Here is a 23,654-nt window from a genome sequence, read left to right on the forward strand (position 1 = left end):
CGGGTTTTACAATGATTGTTTTCTCACCTGTCCCCGTGTACCACGTAGGTACTGAAGAGAGACATTCCTTTGCTAGAGTCACTGGTTTCCACTGGGGGTTCTTATGTGAAAGTGTATGAACCACGTTAGGTGTGATACCACTGTTGCTAATAACTGTTTCCTCAGCTTTTTCTTTTAACACATGCCTCTTCTTGAAATCCAAAGGTTGAAGGTCAGTTTGTTGCTTTGGTTTGGCTTCGACGGTTGAGCATTGTGCTACAGTCTTTGAGGAGGCAGAATGGGAAAATAATGAAGAAGCAAGTGTTTTCCTTGGGATTATTTACCTTTGGTTACAGTGGTTGCAAAATTGCTTAAGACTGCTGGGGCAGACAAGGATTTCTGCACATAGTAGTATTGTGATAGTACGAAGGGTATTTACACCCCCCCACAGACACCTTTTCTTCCTGCAACTGCAGTGACGGGTGAGCCCACTCTGTTATTGGACAATTGGTAGTCCTCAACTAAGTGGAACAACAGAAACTAAAGTAAAAGGAAAACATACCAGAACTGAGTTAAGGTAATTAAAATTGCACAGCTCAATATCTTACTTTCTTTTCATGGGAAAATATGTTTTATATAGTGGTGTTGAGGGTTAAGATTGCGGGGTGACAATAAAACCCTGGCAGATGTATTGTTAACCCCCTTTCCACCCTCCACTTCCCCCTTTTTGTCCCTCCCTCTCCCCCCTTCCCACTCAGGACAGGCGATCGGGAGGAAAAGAAGGACAGAGAAGAAGAGAGTTGGAAAAATTAATAATGTTTTACTAATGCTACTAATAAGAATAGAGAAAATAATACAAAATATACAAAACCAATCTTGAAAGTCTCAGCAACTGCAGAGCTGGCAACCAAAGTCCTGGATTGGACTCTGCAGCCAACCGGAGATGGATTCAGTCTGTCACTAGGCCTCAGTTCGCAGGGATGACTAGCAAGGTCCTCTCCTAACGTCGGCCATAAGCAGAAGGGAAAAAGCAAAGGCAAAAGGGACGAGATCCTCATGATCTCCCACTTTTATATGAAGTATTCACGTGAATGGAATGTTATACACAGCTGGCCAGTTTCTTGGTCACCGGCTTCTCGTTGCCCCTCTTGCGAGATGTCCATCCATGCTTATCAATAAGTTTGCGTTCCATTGCTAGGTTTACCAAAACATGTGTCTGGTTCTCCAGGAAAATGCAGTTAATATGAAGGCTTTAGCTGACAGGCAAAATTCACTGAAAGAGAAACTTGTTTTTAACAAAACCGGGACAAGTGGTCATAAACTTGGAGATGTAGAACACTTCACATTTTTCTGTCACCTTTTCTAGGCAAAGTGAAGACTGTGTAGCTTATAGGAACTTTATAAAGTTTTCTGTGACTGGAATTTATCGGCATTTATGATGGCCTATATTCACTTCTTAATTTCACCTTCTTTGTCAGTCTGTCCAACTCAAAATAACATATTTTTAAGTGCTGGTGGAAAGGAGCCTGAGAAGGGAAGTAGAACTGTGAGAAATCCAATGTGTCAGCACATGTAACTTACCGATACATCACTGCAACCTCTCTGAGAATTGTCTAGAATTAAGATAATTTTCCCTAGCGTTCTTTGGGACAAAATGAAATTTTAGAATAACGTTATAGTTTTAATTAAGCAGTGGAAATAAATAAGTTTCAAAAACCTTCTATGGAACAGTCAAAAGCTGTGTTACCTTTAAAAATGAGAGTAAATATATGTAATCATTCATTTTTAAGCAGGATGAACCAAAATAAATTGCAATCATTTGGAATAGAAATCCACTCTGCTTGGAGGGTTGTAAGAAGTTAGATGTAGAAATTTTGGCTATATCAACCATGATGTGGCCTAATTTAAATTCTTTGTGTTGTCTGTGTGCTACGTACATGATTCACTTATGTTTTGTACCACCCTAATATGGAGACTAGTTACTGAAGATATTAGGTACATACAAGTTTTCTCTTGGTCTGCCAGGTGTTCAGTGACCTCAGACATGTATGAAGTTATTACCATAAGAGGAAATTCTTCCCTGTGGTTAAATCATGACTGCCAGTTCACTGACACCATCACTGTGTGCTGCAAAGATGTTGGACTCAATGATCCTTTTGGGTTCCTACCAACTCAGAGTATTCTATGATTCCATGATTCTATGTTGTATGCCTTTTTCAGCAGTTGTATCATCTATTAGACCAGCTAGCCTTGTTGGAAGAAGTAGACAGTCTTTCAGACACACAAGTCCCAAAAAGCACCCAGAAGCTTTCAAGCTCAGTACAAGTTCAGACCACTTGTTCTGAACTCTGTGAGAGAGGAACCAGCTGAAGCATCAGCTGCCTGATAGTGCTTCTGGAGCAGAGTGGGCCTTGGGGTGTCAGAGAGCTGGTAAGTGGTTTCTGAGATGCAGGTATTTTATACCATGTGGAGGAGGGAAGAAGATGATAGTGAATAGGATCCCCATCGAATGGCTGGTTTTGATGGCCCTGTAGATCTATGAATTTTAGTTTTACATGCTCATCCTTAAAGCGTACTTTGCCTGTGTCCATTCAGATTTCTTTTTGGTTCCAGTTTACAGCAGCCTGAATGACAAGTAACTTGGGATGAGTCATATTTTCCAGCAAATGCCCAGGACACTATTGCTTTGAAAACTGCTACTTGCATGAGTTATTTACTGGAGAAGTCAAAGACAGAAGTGAGAGGACAGACAACAGGGGTATTTCTGGAGAAAGATCTGTGTGGATTTTATTACTTGGTGGTTACACAACCACATTTTTTTTTTACCAGCATTTCTATCCGTAACTGATAATCTGCTAAATCTTTCGGTTTGTGTGAGTATACGTTTACCCTTTCTCCATGTGACATTCATCTAACACTTCCCCCCAGCAGACACTGGCTGCCTCCAAACTGTTTTCCTAATTTCCGTGCTTTACAAAAGGCATTAAATTTTATTCCATGAGAGATTATGCCTGATTTTTGAATACCATTCTTAAACTTACTTTCATCCCCAGACATTTCTCGTGGCCTTTTGCACTGCTACTCCCTGCAGTTTTCTGGCTTAGTAGCCAGAAAAATCAGAGCCAAGACACGCTGTATAGCTAACATTCAGTCTTAACATTCAGTCTTTTCTAAAGCTTAATCTGTAAGCAAAGAGCAAATAGGACTGCCTGTGCTCTTGTAATCTAATAGGCTCCCTTGCACAGAACAGAGAACCTCTGCCATCAATGTGGCTTCACAGACACATTCAAGGTGGTTTATGATGAAGCATTTTCTCTCCTGGGTTATTCATACACAACACAAATCTTCAAAGGGATCATGAATCTCTATAAAGAGTGTTACTGAAACCTTTTACTGCACAGGCACTGGAGGGCATGTTGACAGCCCCACAGCTGCAATTTTGCAGATTTCCGTGGACTGGTACAAACACCCCACCTTGTCAGGCTTCTCAGGGAGTGCTTATAGTTTAGACTGAATATTTCTGTTCAGTGATTTGAAGGTATTTTGCAAACCTTTTTCTTAGTAGATTCAACTTCTAGATAAGCTGCTACACCTAGAGGTTTGCAGAAGACCAAGTCAAGTGAGCAGCACTATTTCTGAGTGACTTTTGTTACAAATGTGACACAGCAGCACAGATCTGAATCTGGCAAAGGGAAGGAGGAGTCACCTGCAGCACCTGGAACATCAGCACTCCGGGTGACACTGAATGACAGAGGTGATCATTGTGCTAGGGAAGCAAGGATGTCTCCCAATGGCATTTTGTAATATTTGTGCATGTTCACAGTGGAAACAGAACTCATTTCCATAAGTACTCCACCTCATTTGGGGTTATATTTCTAACAGGTTAGTTGTCTAACCCATGGTAGCTCTGTTAGTTACTGTGTCAGCAAACTACTTCAGTATTCTGTTAACATGATATGGACAATATTTCTGGCTGTGGGTTTCCTTTTATTCTTAAAATACCTATAAACCTGGCTTTTGGCTGCAAAAGATCACAGTATCCCACATTAGAGTGCTGTGATTAGGTGTCGCCCACAAAGAATATTACGTTGTGTTGAAGATGGCTCATTTCCCCAACACTGTGGATTTCTGATGGGTTAAAGAAAGCAGGGTCTGAATCATTCAAAGATTTCTAATATAAGCACTATCCAATAAATACCCTTCCCCCACTTGGAGAGCCTCTAGCTAAATACAGTCCCTCTGTTCCAGTTCCTCCTTACCGCCTCTCCCCATTTCCGGATGGGTCCTGGCCCCCAGCCCTTATCTCCTCCAGCCCCTGGGCTGTTTACAGAGAGCAGTTATAAAGAGGCTGACCCAGCAGAGTGGAAGGGAATTACAAGGTGCAGGGAAACAGCAGCACCGGGCCAGACTGGGTGTCTGCTTGACTCACCGTGACCTGCTCTGCACCATGGGGAAGGACAGGCTGCCCAGCAAACCAAATATCTTCCTCCTTCTCGTCTTCATCCTTCCTGGAAACACATTTCCCACCACAGAACCGTAAGCTACACATGTGGAGGGGGGAGGAAGGTCTTAGTGCTCTTTTTTACTTTCAATTTTATTCCTTTCTGTTGTTCTTCAAAAAGCTGTGCCCATTTCTTCCACTTCTGCTCTGCATCCCACTACTAGCCAAGCCCTGAGCTTCCTGCACATCTCTACTGGTGGTCCCCACTCTCAGTCTGCAGCCCCCTTGTTGTCCAGCCCTGCAAGCCCCCTCCAGCTCTGCAAGTGCCCACACTCCTGCCCCGCAGCTGCCCGTTTGTCCAGCCATGGACCATCACAACACCTTTGCCTAAGTATATTCCTTTCTAGAAACCTTCAGGTGCCTTGTTTTTTTTGTGAGCATGATGCCAGAATCCATGTACTTACCTTTCCTGTAGTATCCTTGTTTCAATCACTGAGTTATTTCTCCCCATTGTCCTGTTGCTTTCAAGACACTTTGCTCCCCTTTCTCCTGTTTCTTTCAAGTCAGTTTGTTTCCCTTGGCAGCATCAAATGTACTTGTTCCCAAAGAGGATCTGTGACCTAGATTCTCCTCCTCCAGCACAAAGCCTGGTGCTGGCACCCTCCCCTGGGGCATCCACCCCAGGGCTCTGCAGACCAGCATCATGTCTGCAGTGCCCCCTCTGCTGAGGGCCCCAAGAGCAGGGGCAGCCTGGGCTAGTGGCATGGGCAGACTGGAGTCTCACCCCAGCCTTGCCTACCAGAGGGTTGCTCCAGAATCTCTAGTCTGGTTGGGAGCAGCCTCCTTCAGATCCTGGCTGCTGTCATGCTGTGCCTCTTGCTGTGCTGGCAGAAGTGCAGTTCTCACCAGTGCAGATTTTCTAATGCTTGCTACAGAGATTTCATGCCCACCAGCACCATGGTAGTGCTGGCAGCTGCAGCAGAAGGCACAGCATTACTGCTGCAGCTTACTGTGTGGTCAGGGGTGAAGTGATGACTGGCTCAGGCTGTGGATGACCTTTGACTCACGCTGTACCATCAACCCTTCATTCATTTGCTGTTTGGGTTCTTCTGGTGTGGATCAGCCAGCCAAGTCTGCTTTGGGGTCAGGCAGAAATCTCTGGTCTGCCTACAGTAATGTGATGCAATTAAGTAATTAAGAAATCTTAATTCATCCCACCCAATATCAGGGTGAAAGGGCATGAAGGAGTACTGTTCAGACCTCTCCTACTGTGAGCAACGTGCTGCTCTTTGTCTCTGACTTGAGCACCATTTTGGGAGGGGAGAAGGAGGAAGAGCTGAGAGAGGTGGAGGAGAGACAGGTGTAGGTGGGATCCACAGAATGAAGATGGGAGCCCAGCAGGGAGGCAGTGGAGTCTGGGCAGGTAGTATGAGGGGAGCAGTTTTTTTAAGTGCTGCAGGGTAGATCAGATGCTATGTACAACACAGAAGGGAACCTGCCCTTGAACTGAAGACAGAATGAAGCTTCCAACCCAGACTTGCTTACTGTGCCCTGTGCAAGTAGGGAGATTGCTTCTTTGAGCAGCAGCAGTTGCTGCTATTCCTGTTTCAGATGTGGCCAGCTGCACAGCAGACACAATTAAGGTTCAGAATATATATTAGAAAAAATTCTTGCTCACCAAGTTAGTGCAGCACTGGAAGAGGTGGCCCAGAGAGATTGTGGGAACTCCATCTATGCAGACCTTCGCAAAAGCCCTGTTTGAGAAGAAAAGTTTGGCTTGAGACATCCAGAGGTCCCTTGCAACCAAAACTTCTACGATTCTGCAAGATACTGACAGCAAGTTGGTTTTGTTTTGTTTTGTTTTTTTTCTTGCTTTGGGTCTGTTCTGGAAAAATTCCATAGGAAGTATTGTTCTCATATTCTGGTATGTGGTTGTTCATTCAAGCTGGTTTACAACATAGTAGACCTGCATGGGTATACACTGCAAACGGTAAGAAATGCAAAGTCATGATGGCAGTTGAATTTTCAGGTATGGATTTGGACTGATGGAGCTGATGAAATCCACTGCCTTCTTTGGTTGGGTGTTTGTTCCATGAAGTAGCTGAGAGTTAATAGGCAGACATTAGGCCATCTTAAGCTAGAGTATTACCTTCTGTATATAAACTCATAATTTTTGCCTCAAGCTCTTTCTCCAGATTCTCCTATTCCTTCTTGATGCCTGCTTCCGACAGCCGTGCCTCTGTTGTCAGAACAGTCCATTGCAAGCAGGCAGACTGCTGAGATCTCTTTTGGCACCCCAGATGCTTTTTGTCCTGGAATGTCTATACATGGATTTGAGATCCAAGTTACTTAAAGCTCTCATGGTATTTTAATTCATCTAGCTCTTTTCACCAACACATCCCAAACCAGCTAAAGGGAGGTCTACAAACAACGTATTTCATATCCTTGTTTCAAAGGAACGGACACTGGTGTAGGGAGAAGTTCTGTGTGTTGGCCAAAGTTTCAGTGGAACAGTGAACAGGAAGAGGAATCAGGCCAAATTCCCCATGAACTAGGTCATGCTGTCCTTTTGGTACACTGGATGTTATAGTCAGGTTGCCAGTGCCACTGACAGTGTGCAGGGGAAATGAGATTAGGGTGAAGCTGTGGTGAGAAGGCTGTGAAGGAAGGGGAGCACTGGAACAAGCAGATAGGCACAACCTGTAAGTCACTCCCTGGGTGGCTGGAGCTCCCTCCTTTCCCTGCTTCTGCAGCAGCATGGACTAACCAGAGCTGCTGGCTGTCTTCTTACCACGCTTTATCCTGTTGCCTGGTGGTGAGGGAAATGGAGGTACTGCATGGGTCCCACTGTCTCTACAGTAGCTTTAGGACTTCACAAAAGTTTAGAGCCCAGGCAATCACATAACTCTGGATGGGCCCAGCTATCTCTTTCCCCAGGGCTGGCACCAACTGGCAAGGTGCACATTAGCCTTCCCCAGTGGAGAGCCCATGGAGAAGTGGCATGAGCAGTCCTGAACACAGGTTTCATCCCATGCATACAAGGATTAATATGCCCTGCAGCTTGAATTGTCACCAGAACCTCCTGTTGCTTACATCTGGATAGCTTGAATGTGCACATGGAAAAAGGAATACTAGGCCCATAAAAATGGTCCAGCATAAGACCAGAGGACTACATTGGCTCTGTATTTTGTCTGCGTTGGTGGTCAGTCGTGGGTGCTGATGGACAGAGTAAAGGAGCAAGGCAAGTACTTTGGAAATGAGTTTCCTCTCTGCTGTAGACTTATGGAGCTTCTATCAGTGGTTCAAGGTCTTACTGTGGCAGGGATTCACCTGGGCTGCTGTTTTCTAGTCATTCCTTGGCAATGAATTTACCCAGGACATTTTAATGACCTTCATATAAAAAGTAGCTATCTTCTTGCCCTTATGAGCCTCAACCAAATTTTATGTAGCTGGTGCCATAGGGCAGACACGGTGCGCCTTGGAAAATTACTAGCAGGTGGGAGTGACAGAATCATAGAATCACAGAATCATAGAATGGCCTGAGTTTGAAGGGACCACAAGGATCATCAAGTCCAATTCCTGTCCCTGAATCGGACAACCCCAAAATTTACACCATGTGTCTGCGGGCATTGTCCAAATGCTTTTTAAATTCTTTCGGCCATGACTACCTCTCTGGGGAGCCTGTTCCAGTGCTCCACCACCCTCTAGGTGAAGAACCTCTTCCTAATATTCAACCTGAACCTCCCCTGGCACATCCTCCTGCCATTCCCTCAGGTAATTATGTAATTTTGTGCATTAGTGAAAGAGTTTCTGCTCCCTTCTATTTTTAAGACAGATGCTTAATATTTTCCCTTGGCGTTGTTTACTACAAATTTTGTCACAGGTGATGAACAAACCATACTTTCTTTTGTGCACATTGTGACTTTATAGCTTTCTGTCATATCTTTTTCCAAGCTAAAAAGTCTTAATCTATGTAGTGTCTCCTCCTATGGAAATCATTCCATATTTCAGATAGTCTCTGCTGTCTTTCACTGAATCTGTTCTGCTAAATCCATGTTTTAAATGCATGCCATTTGTGTGATGTGGAAGTATCTTGCAATTATACAAAGGCAAAACTATGTGTTCTGATTTGTCCTCTGTTCCTTTCTGAACACTTCCCTACAGTCCATTTGTTACTTATCATTGAATGAGAACTTTCCAAGCGTGATCAACAGCACTTATGCCTGAGTGGTAATAGCCCACTTAGTGATACAGCATATACACAACAGCAAATATACTGTTGGGGTAATTTTTTCTTCCTCTATTGATTATTTTCTCTTTGTGAACAGTTCATTTGCCATTTTTGCTATACAGTCCTACCATATGACAAAAGTTTTCTACAAATAGACTCATAGAATATATAAGTCAGTTTTAGATATTCTGTTATTCTGGACAGTTATCAGAAAATGGTACTTCCCAGATCGTTCAGAAGTGGACTGAACAACAGGGGTTCCAACACAGATGGAGATTTTCACTGGTTCCTACACTTTGTGTCCTACATTTTAACTAATTAATCCAGCTCAGACTTAATAATTTGATTTATTAGTAAAATGGTCCCTTTCATTGAATGACAGCTTACTTTAAGGTTCTTTTGTGAGAAACCTTTGTCAAAAGCTCTTTGAAGATGCAAGTATACTTGTGTTGCAAGAAAACACTGCTCTCTGAAATCCTTTGTGTGCTCATCTTAATAAGGTCCCAAACTGAAAGAGCTCACATTTTTGCTCAGCGTGAAAAGGATTTGGCAACCTGGATAGGCAACAGGAGAAACCAGACAAGTGGATAGTTTTTTCAACCCTAAAACTGCTGAATTTTCAACCCTTTTTAGCTAATGCCTTTGAATCTGAATAGGAGATTGTGGGGATATTAAAAAATCAGTTGACAGCCTTGAACCTTTCACACCATCCTTACTCCCTGTTGTGAAGCTGAACAAAAACATCCTTTGTAAAGGACTCTATATTAGCATAGAAATTGTTTCTTCCACTGCAAGCATTTTCCTGTGTTTAGGCTAGTTAGTCAGTTTAATATGTAAAAACCCAAATTAAAATGAATGCTCATGTGTATATGCACTGCAATACACAGGGACAGTACTGGATTAGGCATGCTGATTCTTTGATTTCCTTTCAATTAGTAGTTTCCTTAAAACTGTTTTACATTTCTGATACTTCTGATTCTTGCTTCCTTCTCTTCCTAGGCAGTATATGGTGCTACTGCCCTTTCTGATACATACAGATTCTTCTGAGAAGGTCTGTGTTCAACTGACCCACCTGAATGAGTCTGTGACACTGAGTGCCACACTCGAGTATCAAGGGGAAAACAGGAGCTTGATTGATGATGTGATGTCAGAGAAGGATGTGTTCACCTGCATCCCTTTTTCTGTGAGTATCTCACCCCTGTGGGATGACCCCTTGTGTTTATTGATGTGGCATATCAGATCTAAACAGGCAAGAAATGAGAAATAAGACATGTTGCAGTCAGAGACTTCGAAGCTAAGCCAAACAAAAAATGAATTTGATGTGGACAACTGACTGTGGTAACCTTATTAGGAATAATTTTATACCATTATCAAATTCTGTGTCCCACATATTTCTATGCATGTATGGCTTAGAGAACTATTTTTGGGATCCTTCATCCTATAACTTTGATGGACAGGACATACCCCATGTTTGTTTGATCTGTGTAAGCTTCAGAAGTAGAACAGTGAAGTGGAATGAGAACTATAGAAGCTGGAGAATTGTTAAAGACAGTGAGGTTCATTAGGTCATTTGTCTCCTTTCGGAGCTTACTCATGATTGTTTCCTGTAGAAGGCTGGTTGGTGAATAATGTAAGTAACTGGTCCCACCCTCTAAATAATTAATCTGGGTTAATTTCAATTTTAATAAATCATATGATGGAACAAGGCTAGATTCAATATTTCTCTAAGGAAAGTATATAAACGAAAATTTAAAGAACTACAAATTAAGGGAGGGAAAAGGCTTCCAGTATTGGAAGGAGAAAAAGAAGCATGTAGAAAACCAAAGGAAATGGAGAAGATCTCTTATTTCAACAGTTCCTGAAGGAAAAAAAAGATATTTTCTTGAGACAGAAGAGACAAATAATGTATTTCTCTTGCTTCCAGCACTAAGTCTTTGGTATTGCTTTAGGGAACTTTTGGACCTAGCTAATACTCAGTCCTTCAAAGGCTTAATGCAATGGGGTGAATTACTAAAGCAGTTCTCCTCTTCATTTTCCTTAGCTTCCAAAATCCAATAGCACATCAGTGGCATTTCTCACTGTGGCGGTGAAGGGGGCGACACTGAGGTTCAGAAGCCGCAAGTCAGTGCTAGTCAAGAATTCTGAGAGCCTGGTCTTCATCCAGACAGACAAACCCATCTACAAGCCTGGACAGACAGGTACAGGGAATTGGGTTGGTGTTGACTCTGACAGCAGAAAATCTTTCAGGATTCATTCCCCAGAGGCCCCAGACGTCTTCATGGTGGGAGTTAAAGTACTCAGTAAATCTTATTTCAGTCATCTGAAATCTAGGACATGTGGTACCTTCATCATTCCTATTCTCCATCCTTCAGCCACAGCATCTCAGCCAGATGTAGGCATAGGCTCAGATTCATTTGACTCAGCTAGATGCATGAATCTGAGATGACTTCAAAGCATAGTCTCCCTTGGCTGCACCTGAATCAACAAAGCAGGACAGGCACTCTCAAGGGACAATTCAGTTCAGCCAAGATCTGATTGTCCTTCTAAATTTGTCTACCTCTCACCATCTGCAAAAGAAAGAGCCTGAAATAATTGCTTCCATAACTTAGAGATCTCTATTCAAAGCCTGTTGATACATGGAATGAATCTGAGTCATAAATTACTGAAACTGACATTTTCTGATAATGGCGACGAATTTAACAGTGGAATTTTCTTCTTTTCCATTACACTCTTCAGTTCTGTTTCGGATCGTCTCTCTGGACAAAGACTTCTACCCGCTGAATGAGAAGGTAGATCCATCATTCCTTGTTGTTAACCAGGAGGTTAATTCCCAATTAACACCATTACTGTCATCACCCAGAACCACTGAAGACAGCCTTTACGGCATATGATACTTTATTACTCACACCATCCTTGACCCATTCCATATCTTGTCCTGGGACAGATTCCACCTGCCTCTGTTGACTGAGGAACATATGTCCTTTTTCATAGGGATATAGGTGTTTAAAACCAGATCTGCAAAGGATGTATGTGGCTACACATGTAGGCAGGGATCTCCTTATTGAATAAATTACCGGGACAAGTTTCCATTGGAAGTGACAGATGTGCAGTTGTTTCTGCAGTGAGTGCAACCACATGCTTAGAGGCAGAGAAAGCAGCATGACAAGGTCTTGGTTTTAAGGAACAGGTTAGGGGTATAAGTCAATCTTTTAGTTTATTTGGCAATCATCTCCTCATGCAGATAAGTTCTTTAAAAGCTCTTACTTCATCACATTTTCATACTGTGGTGAGATAAAGAAGCTGGGGCTCTGAAATATTATAGAAGAGATTCCCTTAACCATCAAGAACTATGGAAATAGAGCACATACACAAAAGAAAGAACCCAAAGGACTTCTTAGAAGGTTATTCTTCTGCCCTTCAGTCCAAATCTGGGAAATACTTCCATCCATATGTAACTAATATTTCTAATGCTGATTTTCCTTTGTTCTTTCTCCACAGTTTCCATTTGTGTATGTTCAGGTGAGTGGATAAATATATGTCTATTATCTCAGCAGAATGTGCAGGCACAGAGGTAGTAGTCTCCAGCAGTGGTGTCGTCAGGCTGAGGTGCAAGGGAAAAAATATGGGCACATGACCTTTTTCCTTTGTGTAAAGGAAGGCTGAGTAGTTGGGCATCAAATAAGTTCCAAGTTGGGCATCAAATAAGTTCCAACAGTGGTTCTTTCATTAGGGAATGTGCTGTAGGAACAGAGCAGTTAATCAGTGCAAGCCATGCTGTGAACAGAAATCTTGCATAGAGGTCATATCAGAATGGTTTATTCCTCTTGCCAAGCAGAACCAAGATTTTGTGTCTGCCAAATATGGTTGACACCACAGAGCTGTGTTAAACAAACTAGCAAAACAAAAGAAATAAAATCATGTAAGTAGAGGTCCCCTATCTTCCCAAGCACGCCCTTTTTGTCTGTTTTTGCTTGTTTGTTTTTGTTTTTGTTTTTGTTTTGGTGGTGGTTGTTGTTGTTTTTTAACAGTTGAACTTCAGTGACAGACAAAAGTTAATAGGAAGGATGTTTCTGTTAATGATTCAAGTGCTCACATTGTCAGCTGAGAAACCAGAATTTACAATTATTATCTGGGACATCTAGTGGAAAACTGATGGGAAGGACTCAGCAATGTACCCTGAAGCCATGATAACAGCACAAACAGTGCTGAAAGTAGTATGCACAAATCTTACATTGGTTTGTGTGGTTATGGGTCTGTGTAATCAGTCCTGTCATTGCTCCTTGCTGCTTGGGATTGCTGTCAGCATTCTGCACCGTGTCTCTCTAGATCTGGGGCTATTTTCACAACAGGGGAGGCAGAAGGTGGGCCAAAACCAGGCTATGCTCCTCTTTTCCACCCTCCTGTCAGAGTGCTTTCACTCTCCCCATCAGCAAACTTCCAGAACAGAGCTGCAGAACTGGTGGGCCACTGGTCATATGTGAATATTTGGAGAAAGAACAGTAAGAGAGTGTGTGTTGTGGAACTGCAGGTGGAGAAGGGCATTTCAGAACTACCTTCTGCTGAGGCTCTCCCATGAGGTTGTGGAACAGTTCCTTTCCCTTTCAATTAGATGATATTTGTCCAATTCCAGAAATTTCATTAAAGGAGAAAGAAGAAATAAATTCTATCCACTACCTTGAGAAATCCCATCTGCCTTTGCCTAACCAGCTGAATAATTTCATAACATTTTTTAATTTTTTTGTTAGTACCAATCAAAGGCTTCAATTCCAAATCACTAGGAAGACCATCCTGCGTTTTCAGCTCCAGCCTGTGAGGCACGGTGTTTGTCCATGTTGTTGATGCCAGTTTATGTAGGCCTGCTCCTCCACCCCCACCATCTTCTTCAATTCTCCTTCTCAGTCCAGCACTGCCCTTTGTTTTGCTTTCACAGATGTCTACAAGGCAGTCTTGTAGAGTGGGAAACTCATTTGGCAGCAAATTCACCATTTTTCTCTACTTTTTTTTTTTTTTTTTGCCAGATCAGATCTGGCAGTGCAGTTTGCCATGTGCTTGCATGAAATTTGGGCTGGCCCAAAGGAAATGGTGTCATGAGTGAAGAAGGGTGATAGCTTACAGTCAGCAGTGTTAAGGAAATAAATGTTCATCAGTCTACACCCTTAATATAACTAATTGATCACAGCCTGTCACAGAGGCAGAAGCTAGTGTGAACCTATTATTTCTGAACTATCATCCTGACCCATTGCTTCTGTCATAAAGAAAAGAAAAAACACACCTTTCTGAGGAAAACCAAACAAACTGGCTTTCAGGCCTTCCCTATAAATACATCACAGAAATGGCAACAAATTCACAAGCCCATCTGTAAACATTTTCTTGAATTCCTTCTCCAAGGAAGATCAGTGGTGTCTCTCACAATAAGTGGTGAGCTTTTCAGCAAGGTTGAAAGGTGACAATGAAGATGGTTTGGTCAGAGCTGTGGGATGTGTTATTCTGACAGTGCCCTTCTCCTGAGGTGCCTCTTGGGAAGAAGACCCCCTCTTCTGACCCCTGACTAGTGAACTCCAACTGGGGGATGTCATTCACGTCCCCTTTTCAGTAAGCCCTGAGATAAAATCTCAGTAAAGTAAATGCACAGTCACATATCTTGAGCCACATACCTATCTAAAGTAAACAGACTTTTGGTGACAACCAAGGTACAATGCAAAGATCAGGGAGAAAATGAAAGACTGTAAACATTAACCATCCTGATGAGGACACTGGAAAGGGTGCATGAAATTATGCAGCACCACTGCACTGGTTCAGTGACTTCTGCAAGAAATTTGGGGCTGAGCTGATGAATTTGGAGCATGGCCTATTGATAGTCCATTCATAATGGACAATACTCAGCTGTAGTAGTGATGACATTTCAGCTCCAGCATTAGGAGTGGGGAGAGATAAGAAGGGAGAGCTCTCAGCTGTATATGCATTCATGGGAAATACTTTACTCTGTTCCTCTCCCCACTCCCCCACCACACCGCAACCTTTGGACTCTTACAGATGTACATTTCTCAGTCCCATAGACAGACCAGTTGTCTTATTCCTCAGCAGATTATGCACTAGTACCCAGACAGTCTCTATTCTAGGCGTGGAAAAAATACTTTTGGCAGGCTGTATAGCGAGTGAAGAAGACTGAAACTTACCTCCTGCTATCCATCTCCTTGCCTTGTTACCTTACCAGTCTGTCTTTCCCAGCTTCCTGACCCCATCCTTCATAAACATGCAGTTAGAGCTGAGGGGGGGACAACACAGGACCTCCAGTGTTTAAAAGATTTATTGCATGCTAATTCTGTAGAACTGACAGGTAAGTGCTCACAGATCCTTACAGATTATTGAATAATTACAGGTAGGCATTTCCCAGCCAGGATGTATGTGCAATCCACTCCTCTGTCCCTGGGACTCTCCTGTGCTGTTTTGTACCCTTGACTTATCTTCACCTGCAGGATCCCCAGAGGAACCGTGTGTACCAGTGGCAGGGGGTGGAACTAGAGACTGGCCTTACACAGCTCTCCTTCCCCCTCACCTCAGACCCTATCCAAGGCTCCTACAAAATAGTCGTGCAAAAAAGCTTCTCATACCATGTGGAGCACTCCTTCAGAGTGAAGGAATATGGTAAGGAGAGGTGGTATGGGGTGCGAAGTTGGCAGCAATGCCTTTTACTTTGACCTCTCAATTTGGGATTCCCTGGGAATGGCATGGAGAAGAGAGAGACTGAATACACAGGCAATGAGGTTCAGAGAGGCTGACCCAGAAGGTGCAGAGCATCAGAGGTGGTTGCTCGCTTTATGGCACCTCTGCAACCTGCCTGAGCTTCTATTTGCTTATAGTGCTCTTGGGTGTACAGGATCTGACAGGCTTTCTGTGAATGGCTTGTGGGACCAGTTTCATTTGACTTGGTTTTAGTCACTTTTTGATCCAGCAGCTTGTTGCAAGTAGCACTAGATAGAAAGTGAGAGATTACAATATTTTGGTGACCCTATTTTGCATCTCTCATCAGCTGCACTAGTTTGGTTTTCCACTTGTAGTCCTCTCTCATCTTCCTCTTCTTCCTTGTTTCTGAAAAAGCTTAGAAAACACGTTTGGTAGAAAACTTCAGTTTAAAGAACACTCCACAAATGCTACTAGCAGACACAGTCTGGTGGTAGAGACTGAGTAAGGAGAAATGTCCTGCCCCAGGGAGTAGTATAACCCCTAGTTCTGTAATAAAACTTCTCTGGTGTTTATTAGACATGTACTCTGGCTAGACCCAAACAGTAGTGAAGACTGAGAAAACCTAGGGAAGGAGTAGCAGAGCTGTACTAAAGACCATGGAGAGGCGATTGTTCATATTAAGATGATCCTGGTTCTGTGTTTGGGTTGCTGCATAGTATACAGCTCACCTTCACTCTCGTCATATCAGACTTTCTCTCTCCCATCTAGTGCTGCCCAAGTACGAGGTCCTGGTGAAGCTGCCCAAGATGATCACTATTAAGGAAAAGGAGCTTCCAGTGTCCGTCTGTGGTTTGTGAGTCACAGAGCTGGAGTAAATCTCTCTTTCTCAACCTACTCTCCTCTTTTCTGCTGAGGACCGAAAGAAAAACTGGGGAAGGCTTTTCATTCTTTTCCCAGACATGTAGTGCATGATTGTTCCACCTTCTCAGTCCTGAGTCTGCTACTTGGCCTGAACAGTCAAAATGAAGGGTCTTCTCTGTGTTCTTTAAAAGATAATGTCAAACTAATCTGCAGGTTGCTCCTCCCAGTTCACGGTACATTTTCTGTCTTTACATTTCTTCAGTTAGAGCTTCTCTGCCAACCCTGAATCCTCAAATACTCAGAGCTGTTGGGTCAGACATAATTTAAAAAGGTGGTGTAAACCAAGTGTTCTCATTTTTAACTCATAAATTGCTCCTTCTGAGCCCCTGCTTGCCTTTCTACTTTTGCACTGAACCCTGAGCAGTTTGTGATACAAGGATACTCCTGGCTGAAGTAACTTTCTGTAATCTTTTTCTGCATTCCTGCAGAGACCTTCTACTTAGAATAGATTTGAATGGATGATGAAAGAATCTTACCACGGACATGATGGAAATATAATCACTAGAATCATTAAAATACCAAGTTAGTCAGCCTTTAAGATGAAATATTAGGAAGTCATCCACAAAGTTCTTTAAGAAGATGTTTCTGAGTGTGATTCTGACTGTCTCATCATCTAAAATATTGTTTAACGTTTTGTGATTAAAGGTATACCTATGGGAAACCTGTTCCTGGTTTGGTGAATGTCCAAGTGTGCCGAAAATTTTCCCATTCTGCTTCAAATTGTTATGGAAAAGAAGCAGAAGCTGTATGTGAAGAATTCACTAGGCAGGTGAGTCCCAAGATTAAAATGTAGGGGTCTTTCTTATGGGTAACAGGCAACGTTAAGGGTGGCCAAATTCGTGGTGGCTGGGAGACAGCACTCTGCCCAGGGTAAAACAGAGTAAGGCATGCTTAAGAAGAGGTGAGTCATTAAACTGGAAACAGAATTTATGAAGAAAACCCCACAGGTGAAATTCTGACCTGATTGAAACTAGTGACAGTTCTCCAGTTGTCAGCTCTGAGGTCCCTGCTATTGATCCCGAAACTGAGAAAAGGATCTGTGAAAGAACTTTGTAACTGTGGGAGCAACTGTCAGGGAGCAAGGAGCAAAGAAGAGGAGCAGGAAACAAGAAGGTAGTATTGTATATGGGTCAAGCACAGGAGAAAGGAGAAAGGAGAAAGGACAATGAGGAGAAGAGTGAAGACAACAGGAGAAACAGGAAGAAAAACAGAACTAAGGTAGGATCTTGTTAACAAGGAAACCAGTGTGTGCCTTGGAGAAGTGAGTGTCAGGTACCTCACAAAACACAGAAAATGTGTGGATGAAACACTAGGAAACAGACTGTAAACAAGTTCTGGTCTTGGAGACAACACTAGAACGTAAGGCTGGGATTTCATGAACAGAAGTTAAGCACGCTGGATTTGAGGTATCTATTCCTGTCTCACAGCCACCAAATTTGTTCACAGAATTCCAATTTTGTCTCCAATCCCCTGCTTAGGCAGACACTCGTGGCTGTGTTTCTGGTGTAGTAAGGACCAAGATATTTCAGCTCCAGCGCAGGGGATATGAGATGAGCATTGAGGTACAAGGCAAGATCACAGAAGATGGCACAGGTATGTACCACATGGAGATGTCAAAGTGATGCCAGGCCATAACAGGAGGGCCTGCCAAAGATGAAGAAGGTGGAGTAACATGTCTGGAAATGCTGCTTTTGCTTAATAGTCTCTCTTTACTGTGCCTCCTTTCAGGAACAGAGATGACTGGAACAGGCTCCTGTGGAATCACACCTATCATGAGCAAAATCAGCTTTGACCTGCTGGACTCTCAGTACAGACCAGGGATCCCACTCTTTGGGAGGGTAGGGAACTTCTTCTGAGACCCTGGACAATGAATGGCAGGGTATTGCAGACTCGCAAGTGCACAATCCCAGCAGATGGAATAGCAGTGTGTGCACATGACATGGTCCATTTTCCTGTGCCTTTGCACAGACAGATAAATTACTGATAGTTGAGGCACTCTGACAGGCACATGGCCCTGAACCTTCTGGCACCCAGCCCAGTAAAGAACAGAAGGCCTGTTGTTCTGACACATGGGCATAACATGAGAGAGCAGCAAGTCTGGGCTATTCCACGAGATAACGTTACCCAGGTGCAAAAGGTGATCACAACACAGGTAGGCATAGTGACCTGCTCAGCAAGATCCCACAGTACCCAACCAGACTGAGCAGAGCAGGGTTGGTTCCACCAACAGTCCAGTGTCCACCAGACAATGTGATGTCATGAGTCAGGGCTGAGCTCAACTGAGGAAGTTCAGTTAACCAGATGGGAACAGCAGGAGAAAGAGCTGACTATAGGTCTACCTCCAATGTAGCTTTAGTCAAGGACTGGGGAAAGGCACAAGTCTGAACTTGGAGTTCCCAAACCAAGAAGCAGATGATAGGTGGTGGAGGTCCCAAATGAGGCTGATCAGGGGAATGAAAATCTCCTGAGGAACATGGGGCCCTGACAGATAATTTCCCTGGGCCAATTAGATGGTCTGCTGCTTCAAACATTTCAGGACTCACCTCACACATTTCCACATTCATGTCTTTTTTTCTTCTCTGTAAAGAAACAACCTGCCTGGCAAGGAGGAAAAGAGGGAAAAGGCTTTAGGACTTGGGAATTGTTTTCTGGTTTTGGTCTAAAACCTGAAGTTTGCTTTTACTCTGTTAGGTGAAACTGGTAGATGGCACTGATGCTCCAATTGCCAATGAAACCATCACAATTTCTGTGGATGGAGACAAATACAAAGGAAATTACACTACGGATGAGCAGGGACAATCCTGGTTTTCCATAGACACTACCACCTTCACACAAGCCTCCCTGGAAATCCGAGTGAGTGACAGAGGCAGGGCAGAGGGACTGGGGTGAGGCTCTGTCTTTCTTACCAGCAGGGGAAATATCTATCCATGGGTTATCAGCCTTTCTGCCAGTGGAAAACAAAGCAATTTTCTTGGCAGGTCACCTCCCTTCTCTGACTCTCCTGTGCACGCTCTTTACCTTCTTCTAAGAATGGCAAATACAGAACATACCCAGAGTTTTCCTGTGGACTTTCATGTGACTTGTTACCTGGTTTTGGTCAGCTATTAAACTTTTATTCTTCATTATCAGGCTGATCATAAACCTGAGCTGAACTGTTATGACAACAACTGGATCACACCTTCATATGAGCATGCCATGCGTAGAATAAGTCGGTTTTACTCCCCCAGTAAAAGCTTCCTCAAAATTGAGCCAAAGCCTGAGACATTGAGTTGTGGCTCCCCCACAGAGATCCATGTGCACTATGTCTTCACACCAGAGGCCATAGGAGAGCAGAAGAAAATCGTCATTTACTATTTGGTAAGAAGTATTGGTGGTTACTTTGATCTATGGTCACAGAGAGCACTGTGACATACATAGCTGCTCTCCATGCTGAGCAACCACAGCACTGCTATACGCTCAGTCCTTAACCAGTAAAGACAGAGAGAGTTTGAAATGGAAAGCATGTCCTGTGGCAATGGGATTTAAACACATTTCCATAACGTTTCTAATGTCATCTTCTGTGTGCAGACATGAGTAATGGTGTATATGTTTTATTGACAGAATAGAGACAAAATGTTGATGCAGAGAGCACTGTCTTGGGCATAGCCATACAAGATGCACTTCATAATATTCCACTCCCAGTTTCCTCCTTTCCAAATTCTGGTTCATATATGGTCACAGCTCAGAAACCAGCATCCTACAAGAAGATGAAAGATGAGGAAGAAAGCTGCCTCTTACTCAGTTTTGTCCTTTGGTAGTCATCAGACCACTGAAACTAAAGCGACTCCTCTAACTACAGTACTAAAAAAGCCCAATAAGCTTAGAGCTTAGGTCGTATATCAGGCAATGATGGAAAGTTTGGGATATCACAGGAACTGGAACAGGGTATAAAATACTGGCATTGAAGATCCACAAATTGGTTCATTTAGGGGGGTAAGAAGAGAGACTTTTTCAGCTGTGACTGAACAGTGATCTATCAGTTTTGCTTGGGAGAACAGGAAGAATCAGATGAATATTCAAACAAATTCTTTCCCCTAAATTTGTGTTTCTGGTTATGCCATGTAATGGCACTGGCAGAAGAAATGGGAGTAGTCTTGGAGAGCTAGAAGAAAACCATGGAACAGATAGTAATGTTCTGATGGATTGTACAGAACACCAGGGTGGGGCTTAGACTGAAATTACAAAAAATATAATAGAAACCTGTGGTAGACATGGCCATGTGCTTATTTTCAAGACTGCTAACAACAAATTGAAGCATAAGACTCCTGTTTATTTTTGTAGCCTGGGAAAGCTGGTCTTAAGTATTTACATTAGCAGGTAACCAAACAATAAGGGAACTTACTTTTTTATAGGTGTGGATCCCACAACATGAAATTGAACTATGTTGCTATGGAATAGATATCCTACATGGAAATTAATTGCATAAAAGGTGGTTTTGACTGTGAAAAAGTAAACATTTACTAGAAATTAGGAAATTGCAGGTAACAGTCACGCTGTTGCTTACTGTCTGACTTCGGGTACTTTATTGAGGCTTGTATAATTTGCAGCCTGTGCTCTTCTATTCCATCTCTGTGTGAGTTATGAAACTAGTCTGGACTATGTTTTTCTCCAGGCTGTTTCATAATACAACTGAGAGTGGAATGTGTAGAACTTTTGATCCTCAGTCTGTTGCAAATTGCTAGAAATGTGCATATGACCTCCAAACTTATGTGTGCTCAGAGGCAAAGCCCATTTGAATTTGGTCTATATATGCAATATGTACAAAAGGGAAACCAGGTCTGACTAATAAGGAAACAATGGTTCTCCTGGAAGTGAATATTTTTGTCTCCAAAGACCCAGTAAATTCCAGTCTGGTGCTTTCTTGGTATCTTCTTGGTTTTGCTCACTGTTGGCAGTGCTATTCATACTCATACTTTACAGTTAATTCATTGAATATTCATTCTCCTTTTCTGCAACACCAGTACCGACAATTACAGGAAGGTTTCTCTGTCACACAGGTGATGGCCAAGGGAGGCATTGTATTAGCAGATACCTATGATCTGAGTGTGAATCCAGGAGATGGTGAGCAGAACCGTGCATTTTCAGCATATCTGATGATAATTTGTGGATGGGAGGATGTAGAGAAATTCCTTCAGTTCAAACATAAAATGTATTCTTTAAATGAAGTGGCTTGGGTTAGTTTTGTTTCCTTTGAGTTCTGTCAGATGCTATTTTTTTGACAAGAAAATGTTAGAAAATTCAACCAAAAATATGCATAAAGTTTTGGTCATTTTTTCCTCAAACCAAAGTTTTCTGCTGACAACTCTACCCTGTTCAGATTGTGGATGCTTAACAGTGTTGTGAGACTCATATATACAGTGAGCAGGAAGAAGAGCATGTTTCCTTTTATTTATCTCTCACTTTCCTTCATTTTTTTGGTACTGTTTCTCCCTTATAAGCATGCAAACACATACAAACCTGTATTCTAACGAGTACATTTAATTTTATTCATATAAATGTCCAAGGGTTACACAGTAACTGAGACTGGCTATGATGCATCTTTAAAAGTCTTTCAACAATAAGACTGTTGTCCCCAGGGAGACATTTTGGAAGCCTCTGAGAAGGAGTTGCACTGCAATGAGTGCAGACAGTATATGGAAAGATATGGATCTTGGTGTTGCATGTTAATAGAAAGTTCTGCATCCTTACTAGTAGCAGTGACTAAGCTAGCACCCTGGCTCATATCAAGAGATATTCTATCACCTTGTCCAGACTGTGACATGAACCATTACAACGGTCTCTTATTTCTATGTTTTTTCCCTCATCTATTTTTTGTGGCTTGCAGAAAATCTTGGAATTTGAGGAAAGAAGGGATTGGGAACACCAAGAAATTGTGCCAGATGTTAACGGGGGAGAATCTAGAAAGCAAGTTGAGGCCCACCAAACTCATCTCATTTGGCTATTACACAATCTGTTTGAATACAGGTGTCTTCAATGACAGCCATAGACTCCTGTCATGTGTCAGTATTCCTGCGTCTGCTAACTGAAAACCTTCAGCATGAGTGAACTTGGCTTTTTATCTGGATAAAGAAAATGCATGTACCAGAACTACTTGTATGCTGCTTAACCTTTTCTCTCTCTGTTAGGCTATGGGACATTTCAATTGACCTTCCCTATTGAGGCATCAGTTGCTCCCCTGGCACAGATGCTTGTATATACCACTTCACCCAGTGGGGAAGTTATCGCCAGTTCAGCAGATTTCCAGGTTGAACTTTGCCTCCCCAATAAAGTGAGTATAAGTCAGGGTTTATGCAATCCATGTTTGTCTTGTGGCCAGTAGTTCAGTTACGAGTTCCAGAATGGAGGCAGAATTCACAATGGGCTCATGAAATGGTCTGACTGGATGTTGAATGAGGATTAGTCACTGAAAATCCGGAATAAATTACAAAGCCATAACTATAAAAAGTGGAGCAAGACAGAACAAGAAAGAGAATCACTGGTGGATATTAATTACATCGGTCAAAGCTGAATATGTAATAGAAGAACTGGAAGGCACTAGCAGAGCTCAGTTCACAAGGCTAGATGCTTCAGTATAATAGCATGTAACAGTGTTTAGACAAGTGGCTACTTTAACTTCCTTCTGGGGTTGCAGGTCAGATTGAGTTTTGTACCCAAGGAAGGTCTTCCTGCCTCCAACACACGCCTGCAACTGCACACCTCATCAAGGTCCCTGTGTGCCCTCCGTGCTGTGGACAAGAGCGTTCTCCTTATGAAGCCTGAAGATGAGCTCTCTCCCAGCTCTGTAAGTCTTGACTATTTCTGCAAATGAGCAAGTACAAGAACCAACCATGTACCTATTAACACCACTGTAGACATGGGGACACATATTTTTATAGTTGTATATACTACACTTATTTTTTAGAAGCTGGCTTTTATCGATGGAGTGTTAGGTAGTGTCTGCATACCTGTAAGTGCTGACTTGCACGTTTTTCCCTGGTTCTTTGCATTTCCCCAGGTGTATGATCTTCTCCCACTGAAGGAAATGCGTGGTTACAGCTTCAAGGACTACTACCTGGAAGAAGACAATGTAAACCCTTGTGTGTCACTTGACAACATGTTATTAAATGGATTTGTCTATGTACCCATTTCTCCTGATGGCGAAGGTGATGCCTATGACATTCTCAAAGTAAGCAACAGCCTTTCACATTTCCTTGTTTTTCTTTTTTTCTTTTTTTTTTTTTTAATTCAGTCTCTTCACCTTTCTTGAATGACTTTTTAATGAACTTTGCTCTGAGCTTGCTAAATTTTGTATGCAAGACAATTACCAGGCCCAGGTTCTGCATCTATGTAACCCATCACTGGTACCTGAATGCTTCTCTG

General features: G+C 42.7%; 1 protein-coding gene and 1 long non-coding RNA gene across 5 annotated transcripts in view; one reads left to right on the forward strand and one right to left on the reverse strand.

The window, feature by feature from the left end:
• Window positions 1-778: 778 nt before the first annotated feature.
• LOC135578157 (uncharacterized) lies at window positions 779-5,426 on the reverse strand. Its single transcript, XR_010469499.1, has 3 exons — window positions 4,885-5,426; window positions 4,409-4,487; window positions 779-1,252 (listed from the first exon to the last, which is right to left on the reverse strand). It is a non-coding gene; the product is annotated as an uncharacterized LOC135578157 (long non-coding RNA).
• Window positions 4,242-23,654, forward strand: part of LOC135578153 (alpha-2-macroglobulin-like) — a 39,701-nt gene continuing 20,288 nt past the window's right edge. Inside the window, exons 1-16 of one of the 4 annotated variants that reach the window (XM_065048463.1) lie at window positions 4,242-4,515; window positions 9,651-9,834; window positions 10,693-10,849; window positions 11,388-11,440; window positions 12,150-12,170; window positions 15,128-15,296; window positions 16,104-16,188; window positions 16,902-17,025; window positions 17,735-17,849; window positions 17,985-18,094; window positions 18,948-19,109; window positions 19,386-19,613; window positions 21,293-21,356; window positions 22,421-22,563; window positions 22,927-23,076; window positions 23,290-23,460. In XM_065048463.1, the coding sequence (XP_064904535.1) occupies window positions 4,427-4,515; window positions 9,651-9,834; window positions 10,693-10,849; window positions 11,388-11,440; window positions 12,150-12,170; window positions 15,128-15,296; window positions 16,104-16,188; window positions 16,902-17,025; window positions 17,735-17,849; window positions 17,985-18,094; window positions 18,948-19,109; window positions 19,386-19,613; window positions 21,293-21,356; window positions 22,421-22,563; window positions 22,927-23,076; window positions 23,290-23,460 (2,025 nt within the window). In that variant the 5' untranslated portion in view covers window positions 4,242-4,426. The remainder of the gene's footprint in view (window positions 4,516-9,650; window positions 9,835-10,692; window positions 10,850-11,387; window positions 11,441-12,149; window positions 12,171-15,127; window positions 15,297-16,103; window positions 16,189-16,901; window positions 17,026-17,734; window positions 17,850-17,984; window positions 18,095-18,947; window positions 19,110-19,385; window positions 19,614-21,292; window positions 21,357-22,420; window positions 22,564-22,926; window positions 23,077-23,289; window positions 23,461-23,654) is intronic. The other 3 variants (XM_065048462.1, XM_065048465.1, XM_065048466.1) reach the window with 3 other exon arrangements.

Source organism: Columba livia, unplaced genomic scaffold, assembly GCF_036013475.1.
Source record: "Columba livia isolate bColLiv1 breed racing homer unplaced genomic scaffold, bColLiv1.pat.W.v2 Scaffold_83, whole genome shotgun sequence".
Classification (NCBI taxonomy): Eukaryota; Metazoa; Chordata; class Aves; order Columbiformes; family Columbidae; genus Columba; species Columba livia.